We start from the raw sequence: 9,836 nt of genomic DNA, 5'->3' as shown, positions 1-9,836 counted from the left end.
TAATTTGATCATCTATCGTAGCTCTGCATTTTGATTGTTAATTTTTTTTATTTGTTATTATTTCAGAATTTAAAATTAACTATTTTTTTTACATTTTAATCCACATGACAATATTTAATTAGACTTGTGATTTAGTTTGTTTTACATCAACACATAACAGACTTTTGACAAAATCGTAACGAAAGAATCAAATTGATTTACAATACTTATTTTCAGAGACTACATTGATCAATTTTTAATTTCAAGAACCATCTTAATAAGGTAAGTCAATTTCAAAGACAATTTGTGATAATTTTTTTTTTTAAAGTTATACAGCTATGCAATTAACCTAGTATAGGCCTCCACAAACAGCACTACAATCAAATTTAGCAACAACCAATCAAGGGCGCCAAATAATGAGACAAACCACAGTTCAGTTGAAAAGTCCAAAAAAGAACTCGAAACACAAACCATGTGCAACACGAGTTATTTCGGATACTAAGTTTTTCAGAAAATTGGAGTGAGATGATAAATTAATAATTTTAAAAAATTAATGATACTATTTACACATATGAGACCTTTATACAGAACATGTTGATCTGCAGCTACTTGGAGCCTTTGGTTGTGTCAAGTCCATCAATGACATCCAACAGTTTGATCCGGTCGATATCAAAGTCGATCGGCCTAGGCCTCGATATCAGACTCTGAATGGGGAATGGAAGTTTCCTGGTTTCACTTGGTAGGGAGTGTCCGCAGCTCTTACTCAGCCTTTGGTGTTTGCTGAACCTGCTCTGTCCCGCTTCATAATTTTGACTCTTACTCGTTCCAAGCCTCAGGTTGTTCTTACTCACATCTTGAAGCATCTCTTGATCTTCATCTGCCAACAGGGGGGACGAACAGTTGGCGTTGTCTGTAGATAACCGATTAATAACAGGAGTTGACGGCATTCCACCAACACCTGCCCCCGCCTGGCTCATCAGATGGTGTAGCCAAACGATAAGTTGACAGATATAAGCTTCAGTTACTGCCTTATCAGCATGGTGTAGTGTCTCAATCATCAGAATGCCAGTCTGGTGACTATGTTTCCAGCGTGCCTCAAACCTACAAAGTTCAGTTAGAGAAGCTTAATAAATATATTAGGGGGGGGGGGGGGGGAACATAAGTGAGAGACGATAACTTACTCTGCATTTTCCCACTCTCCGACCCAGCCAAAGTTATGAAGAGCTCTACACAGGCCAAATTAAAACAGTCACGACCGGTCCAAGTTAGAAAGAAAACCAAAAGTAAGTTTCAAACAGTCAAATCATCGCAGAAATATAAACGGAGCAAAAATAGCATCTGGTCACTTGAGCATTCATCATGATATTCCCAAAGTGTTTTTTGTTGTGAGAGTTTCGATCTATACGCTCATTTTTAAGAAGGGTTACCAGATGTTATCAGGCTCAATTAGTATAAATGTAAAGAGTAGGAGCTTTACTTGGTTGTGTTACTTGCAACAGGAACAAGCCACTCCAATGTTTTCCCCATTTGATCTTTGATTTGAGGGATGGTGAGCTGCATGAAACGCCGTTTGTTAAGTTAAATCTTCAACAGAAATTGCTTGAAGGGGAATAACTTTTGGAATAGCAGTGCAACAAAGAACATAGCTCACCTCAACTAACCGTAATTTTGAGCGCAAACCTGACATTACATTGGATGGCAGCCCTAGATATAAAGTATCCCTCAACTTTTGAGCCACCGAACTTGATCGAGACAGAGACACCTGGGTGCATTCAGATATTAGCTCAGCACAAGCCCTTGACTAACAAGATTCAATATTGAGCATCTCCAAATGCCTTTTAATTTTCACTCAATAGAAAAATGACGGACCTCTGGAACGAAAGTTGAAAAAGATTGTTCAAAAATAATATGAGAATCCTCTAAGATCCCAAATATAAATCCTAATGAACAGCCTGGTTTATCTTCTTCCTCAAATAGGACATAGTTTATTAGTTTTGGGTGTAGAGTGGGAGTTAAGCCTTAATGTTTAGGGTTTAAGGAAGTGAAAAGAAAACAAACATGGTGTTCAAATGGCAAGGGATCCAAGAGTGGAGAATCCTGTTTAAGACGCCTTTCGTGCACACTTGCATGTATATATAAAACAGAGTAATTTCAATCAGTCATATATAACAGAAGGGCAAAATGGTGTCTGGTTTTTCATCGTTCCAATGCCCAGGAAGACTACATTATCGCACGGTGAAATTTCTGGGTAACTTTTATAAAGCTTACGTCCAAATTTGAGTAGACTGACAAAAAAGGCTGTAAAGAAACTCAAATAGTGTGTAAGACTACATTCCCAGCCCGGCGAGTTAAAAGTCGATAAAAGTAAAAGGAAAACACACTTAAATCCTTTAAAAAATCATGAAATTTGGCTACTTGGCTTTTTGCCTCTGCCTCCAAATGACTTCTCTAAAAGCTTAGCAAATATTGATCTTAGCCTTATCTATTCACTTCTCCTTGACATCAGAGGATGTTGAGAAATGGATCTCAGCAACACCCACCCACCTGATAATATACGCGAATCAATTATGTCAGGTAATATGTAAAGCATGCATTAGGCCTAGCACATTTATGAATTACCTGTTCTGCATCTAACCTGAAACCAATTGGCAAGTAGTCGACTGATCTAGCTCCTATGCATTGAGATGCAGGGCTCAAAATGCCCAACTTCGGATATCCTATTTTCAAGAGAATCTAGCATGGAAGTAGTCTTCAGTAGCCTCCATAACCTTAATGGTCTTTGTGGCAAGGGTATACTATTTCCTAGACACGGACTCATTAGAACGGAGCTTATATGTATACAGAATTGCCTAGATTACCAAGTTAAAACAATTGCTCAGGTCTAGTGTGAGGCAGAACTTCGCGCCCGAGTCATGGTGGTGATCGCGAGCTTCCTGTGCTATGATCTTTGTTTGCAGTTTAGTTGTCCTATGAGGTTGAGCTTTGACAACAAAGCAAAACATCATATTTCTCATGAATGCAAACAGACTCCACAACTTCTGCAAGCTATGCTGATTTCAATTTCGACTCATTTGATGGACTAATAGCGGAATAGAGTGTAGAGATGATACAAGTTTATAGAGCATAAGAAAGGAAAAACATCACCAAAGGTAAAATAAAATTAAAAAAGGTTTAAATAGCAGGTGATTCAATCACTTACGAGTGTGTTAATATGTGAAATAATACTTGCATAATGTAATGCAATACCAGCAGGCCCCAACTTCTTGTAGTTCCTCTCAGAACTTTCCACTGGTTCTTCAGCTGCAAGGAAGAAGGGAGACATATCAATATCTTTAAAGCCACAAAGAGCAATAGGAGAGACAAGTAATCTGATTTGTAAAGTCTAGATGGAAGATAACACTAATCAATAGTTTTCTTTCGGAACAAAAGAAGTATTTGCCTATGACATGCTTCTAGATCCATTGTAACAGTCTTTTTGTCAAGTTGTTATAACATCAACGAAAATAGTATGAGGATGAAAGGAAAAACAAGGCGGGGCTATGATTTGGATATTTCTTTTTTTTTAATACATACCAGCACTGCCAAAAGCTTCATGAATCATTACATGTAATAAGTGTACAACATCTACAAGCTTCCACACAACCTGTGAACACAAGATTTCAGATTGAGTTTCTGGAATATCCTTCACCAGATACTACTTCTGGAGTGAATACATTATACATGGGTGATAATATCAGGAAACAGGAAAACCCATCAAGGTTATTTATCAATACTCGGAAGCATTAATTTCTGCATATTCCTTCCTGTATGCAGCTAGAAAGAGTTCAATAAAGCACAATGACTTGCTACCTCTTCAAAAGTCTTAGACCAGAGTGATTTGTTCTTCAAACTGCTGACAACCTTCACTTGCTTCGCTCTTGAAATTTCAAGGTCTCCTACATGTCAAGAAATTATTACATGATAATTTCTGATTTTCCTTATGGCTACAAATATAAAACTAAGAAAGAATCCAGTTTAATAATTTAATAATCTACTGAAAGAAATTCAACTTGATACAGTAGCAGCGGTTCCAAGCGCTTTAAACTCATCCATCATAAATAAGAAATAATTTTTCATTTTTACCGCAATATCATAATGTAAAATAAAATGAAATTTGCCTAAAGAACAAACCGAAGGATACCTCTTCTAGCAGCATTGGAACTATCATCTTTAAGCTTTTGCAGATAATCATGTTCCATTTTCTCCAGCAAGTGCAACTCATGACATAATTCCTGGAACCACGGAACAAATTTGTCTTTCCATCAGTAGAGTTCAAAAAGGAAACAATACATGTATACCATAAACTATGCTGTTAAGTATTTGTCTCGTCAACATCATACCTATTATATACAATTAAAATGGGAGAGAGAGAGAGAGAGAGAGAGAGACAATGATCTTTCCCCTTGGGTTCATAAGCCTTCAACTAGTTAATGATCTAAGGAGTTACTATTCATAAATTTTCTATTTATTGGCACAATTGTACTGGAATATGGAATCCCTAGTAATGTTTCTTTGAGTTCAACCACATTATGTTCTTTTTTTTTCATCCACATTAGATTAAGGACCTGAGAATACTGCAACGGTACCACAGTTTATGGTCTAATATCTGATACTTGAAGAAAGTTGAGGTTCCACCATAAAACCAATTGGCAATATGGGGAATTCTTCCCATCATGTGGGATTCATTCTCAACATGCCCCCACACTTGTGGTCAATTTTCAAGCCAAACACGTGAACAACATAAACAGGGTGATGTGGAGCACGTCTGGCTGTTGGGCTTCACACGTAGGACAACCTGCTCTGATCCCATGAAGAAAGTTGAGGTTCCACTTCCACCATAAAACCAATTGGAAGTAGGAAGTAGCCTAACTCCTAATAAGCCCATACAAGACCCCTTGTCCCATCAATGTGGGATTCATTCTCAACAATACAGCAGGGGCTCTTTTCTACTGTTTACTTACGGCTTATATCCGTCTATCTACAGTGCAACTATAAGAAAAATCTCAGCAAAACAAGTGAAGTGCAATTTATAGATAAGTACACGTCATTCTGATCCAGAACTTCAAATAAATGCACTCTTTAGCATAGGTGCATGTGACTAAAGTCCCCTGATTTGGCGAGAAAAGTGTGCCTCAATGCAATCCCTCTTAAGTCTTAACAGATGCTTAGCTTGACCTAAAGGATGAGCATACAATTACTTCTAAATACTTGTGCATCGTAAGTTATGCTGGACCAAGGACAACCGGCCAATAATTTCCATCACTCATTTACCATCTAACGCGAAATCCTCTTCAGTTTACCTTCTAACAAAGTTTTAGTCTAAAAACTACTAAAACCAACAAATACTCAATGTGATTTGCAATTAATCTAAGTTGAAATCTATCCAACAGCAATATAATAGCCGGAGCAATAATAGCAGCAACAAGCCTTGCCTATTTCTCAATTGAATGCGTAAAGCAAGCAAAATGCTAAAGGAACATCAGATAAATAAAGAGAGAATGGTGGCTGGTAAATGACTAAAGTGAAGCACTGGCTACTAGTTTGAATACATAAAGAAACAAAAACTTTTCCTCTGCATTTCACACTTTCCTTTCTGATAATATTCATGCAATGACTTTTTAGCAATGAATATGTGCAGTTCCACTAAAGGTAAATAGATTGAGTGCACTTCCAAGAGTCAATCTGGAAAAAACTTTAAACGGAAAACCAGACTATACAGGCACGTGCTTATTCAGGTAAATGGTGTGAAGCGTAAAAAGAAGATAATGAATGTTTTCCCCATCCTATTCCTTAAGAGAAAATAAAATGTTAGGTAGAAAACTCATTTAACCACTACCCAGAGATAAGAGCTACTGTGAATGCATATAACGTCTTCCAAGTGAAAGAAAAGGAATTTGTGCTCTGATATTCTTTAAACTTGACCCAAACTGTGATAAACAGATACACGAATTTTTAAGCTAACCCATTAACAAATACACGCGTAACTAAGAGAGCAGCATTTTCTATAAAACATTAATACGTCAATACTCACCGCTGTTGATTGAACTAAAGCCATCAATTGTTTCATATCTGTCTGCACTTGCTTCTTAAAATGCTTCTGTTGCGTATCATCTGAACCAATCCTAATAGAATGAACAATTCCAGATTGAACAAATCAGAATCTCAGTTAAAATGTTGCAAATAACCAAGAAAGTAAATAGTCACAAAATTCCATTAGTATTACTTCTTAAAGTAGAGATCCAGATTACGAAACTTTGGATCTTTCGAATAGTTTCCAAAGCGCACCACATCTCTGATGAATAATTTCAGTTCTTCTCTGCCAAACCAAAACAGGATAACATTATTCAATTGATTTAGCAAACATGTAAGGAAATAATCAGAAAATTAACGGTAAATAATAAACAACAACAAATAGTATTATTCTGATCAACCACCTCTTGTCAGCAGCAGCAATTCTCAGGAGCTCATCCATGTCTGTAGATATCAAAGTTTGCACCCCTTTTGATGGTAACACCACCTCCTTTAAATGTCTGATGTTATCCTCTGAAAGGGATTGCATTAGGTTGCCACCCTTCACAATTGTATTCGCTACTTCAAAAGCCAGAATTGAAATTTTATTCCCTTTTTGTGGAACGGCTGAGGCAAAATCAGTTGAGCTCAAATCTTTCAGGCCACTACCAAGCTTGTCTAGAATTTTGATACCCCTGCCCAAAAGTGAGCTTACTTCTGAAACCTATTAAACAAAAGAAACCTATTTAGTCTCTCAAAAACTTATCCACAACATTTTCAATATTTAGACCAACTATAACTCAGGCCTTACAATATATAATTAAATAACTGCAGTAAATTACTAGCAAACTACGCTGTCAATCGGCATAATAATGTTAGCGAGCATTTAGGTTCAGAAACATCTTTATTGACCATCTCTCCACCAACATAAATAATGTTTACCTCTCCTCTTTTAATACTTTGTCAAGAAAAAGTTAACACAGAGAAATATGTGATAACTGATAAGGACATCAAGCCATGTATGGGAAGACTACAGATATTCGTTTTGCATTTACAGACAGTTATATGAGTAAGAAAACATAGTTGGTGGATCAATCTGAAACTATTTCCGGGTAGAATGGTTCATACAATCGGGAAGGAGTGGCCTGAATTTGCAGTTTCCCATACTTACAAAACTTAAGATCCAGTTGATTTTATTTCATCTACATTGTTTGGGGATAAATATTGTATCTTCATTTTTCACGAACTACCAGTAGCAGATATTTTCTCGCCTTCTCGGTAATGAAAAACAATTTCTAAGACAAGGATGAATGACAAACCAAAAATATGAATGAGACACCAAAAATAGTTTTGAGACTAATGTTCAAAAACATGAATGAGACAAAAAGCCATACGACAAGGATGTACTAACCCCTTCAATCATCTTATACACAATTGTGGGTATAAAGAAACTTCATAAGAATCATGTGACATTGGCACAAAGGAGATAGACAGAAACACCAGAAAACTAGTCAAAAATTTAGCCGAATCAAAAGATCCTCAATGATGGGAAAAGAAGAAGGATTAAAAGGCATCTCATAAAGGGATAAAAGGAACTTCAACTTAGAGGGAAATTGTCAATATGCCCACAATTCGTAGCATTGCTTTAACACCATAGTATCACACACAGAGAGATCATACTCCAAACATCATTACGTCGCCAAAAACAGTTTCACAAGTGGAAATGAATGTTATGGTACAGAAATTCTCAAATATGTGCCACCTTTTGCGAAGCTTATGCTTCGCCTTGCAAAACCTCATTTGCTATAAGTTAAATAATATATTCTCAAAACCTCATTTGAAATAAAAATCCAAAAACTAAGGGCCCGTTTGATAACCATTTGATGTTTAAGATTTTAGGTTTTTGCGTTTTGTGCTTAAGATATGCGGAAATTATATGGGGGAAAATGGGAAATGAAGAAGAGTGGGAAGGATGGTCGCATAGGTGTAGAAGAGATGCATCAGAAACGGCAGACAAAATAAAAACTAAAAACCAAAATCTATTTTAAGTTGTTTTCACTTTCGAAGATTTTGTTTCATCCATTGTTCTTTATTTATTCCCCTTCCTCTAACTATCATTCTTCATCACTCCTTTTCATCCATATACTTTATCATATCTCATACACAAAAAGTAAAAACTAAACAAAAAACCAAATAGTTATCAAAAGGGTCCTAAAATTTGAGATTAATATCTCACTAAGAATATCAAATGTAACTTTCAGGATTGCTAGTGATATGATCACCAAGACGGCTCCAAATTTCGGGCAGTGGAGTTAGCCAAGTGCAATTCTGTGGTTTGAAACTCGGCAGAAAACACACACAACCACAAGAAATGTTCATCAATTTTACATCTTTGCACACCTTTTAATCAATAAGACAGTACCAATCCAGTTTCCAACAACAACATCAGAATTCCAATTTCCAACAGATCAGATAAGTAAAACAAAGTTGGGAAATTACACCAAGGTGAAGAATTTACCTTTGGAGCAGCAGTCCGCTTAGGAAAGCAAGGAAACTCATCATTGACTCCTACGTCAGACCCATTGCCACCATATTCGGGATGGTTATTGCCTAAAACTATATCCACTTGTTGTACTTTGGGCGGCTTCTTCACCATGTTCACAATCCCGCCCATTAATATTGAAAGAATTCAAGCCCAAATCAGTAGCAATTCCGGAAGAAGTGAACGGTGAATGTGTCTATAGAGAGAGAGAGAGAGAGAGAGAGAGAGGAGGTGATGGGAATGAATGAATTAATGAATGAATGAATGAAGGAAGGTGACAAGAGAAGAAGACTAGGAAAATTCTCGGACGACTTTTGGGGGAGATGTCTATATGTTTTAGCGCCTTTTATTTCCCTTGCCATGCAGGCGCAGGAGGAGTTGTCTTCTTTTCTCCGCAGTTACCAGGTAGGATCCTTTATCAACATTGAACCTCGCCAAATAAGGCCTCGTTTGGATTGGTTTGAGAGTGAATTTTACCTGGAAAAAAAAAAATGTTATTCATTTTAATCTTTTTAAAATATGAGAATACACGCCATTTAGTACTACAATTGTGGTATTTCTCTTTACTTGTAAGTGAGATGTCATATGCTCGATTTTCGTCAAAAGCAAGTTTGAACTACGTTATAGCCCTACTTCTTAGGGTAGATAATATCATTTGTTAAAAAAAAAAAAAAAAAAAAGATCTACATCTTTGAACTTTTAAATTATTTTGAATTTAAAGCGTTATTTATGTCAGTCTAATTCACGATACTAAATAAGCCTTAATAATTTCTTTTTCCAGTTACTAATTCGACAATTTAATAATATTTTTCACCAATCCAACTCTCTTAGAGCAACTCCAGCCCAGCACTAATTGACTGGCACCAAGTGAAGAAAACAGCCCGGCATGCAGGGAATGAGCTCCAGCCCGCAAAATTAACTGGCACCCAGTCCGTGCCAGTCAACAGCCCAGCCCAAAATGGACAGACCCAGAGGCCGGTCCATTTCTTGGCGCGTGCACAACACGCGGTGGAGATGGCGAGTAGCCGACAGCGTCTGCAGGCAGTGGGGCCCGCGGTGCAGGGCAAGTGGACTGAGTCTGTCAAAGGGCTACGTGGCCCTCCTCAGAGCCGTTGGATTTCCAACGGCTAGTTTTTGTAGGCCGTTGGATTTCCAACGGTAAAAAAAATTTAAATTTAAATTTTAAATTGGACCGTCCGATCACAGATCAACGGTCCACGTTTATTTGACCAAAAATAAAAAAATAAAAAAAAAAAGGCCCAACGGT

The 9,836-nt window shown here is 37.0% G+C and overlaps 1 protein-coding gene across 1 annotated transcript; it reads right to left on the bottom strand.

Moving 5' to 3' along the window:
- Positions 1–309: 309 nt before the first annotated feature.
- Positions 310–8,937, bottom strand: LOC137727442 (protein PSK SIMULATOR 1-like). The gene is made up of 12 exons (XM_068466301.1): positions 8,546–8,937; positions 6,453–6,751; positions 6,242–6,334; positions 6,050–6,140; positions 4,160–4,250; positions 3,829–3,914; positions 3,553–3,622; positions 3,179–3,279; positions 1,631–1,741; positions 1,457–1,533; positions 1,161–1,205; positions 310–1,080 (listed from the first exon to the last, which is right to left on the bottom strand). Exons 1-12 carry the CDS (start codon positions 8,699–8,701, stop codon positions 585–587), a joined length of 1,716 nt encoding a protein of 571 aa, XP_068322402.1. The 5' UTR covers positions 8,702–8,937; the 3' UTR covers positions 310–584.
- Positions 8,938–9,836: the final 899 nt, after the last annotated feature.

This window comes from Pyrus communis, chromosome 3 (genome assembly GCF_963583255.1).
Source record: "Pyrus communis chromosome 3, drPyrComm1.1, whole genome shotgun sequence".
NCBI classification, from domain to species: Eukaryota; Viridiplantae; Streptophyta; class Magnoliopsida; order Rosales; family Rosaceae; genus Pyrus; species Pyrus communis.
The sequence above is the reverse complement of the archived record's forward strand: the minus strand, read 5'-3'. Positions and strand labels throughout refer to the sequence as shown.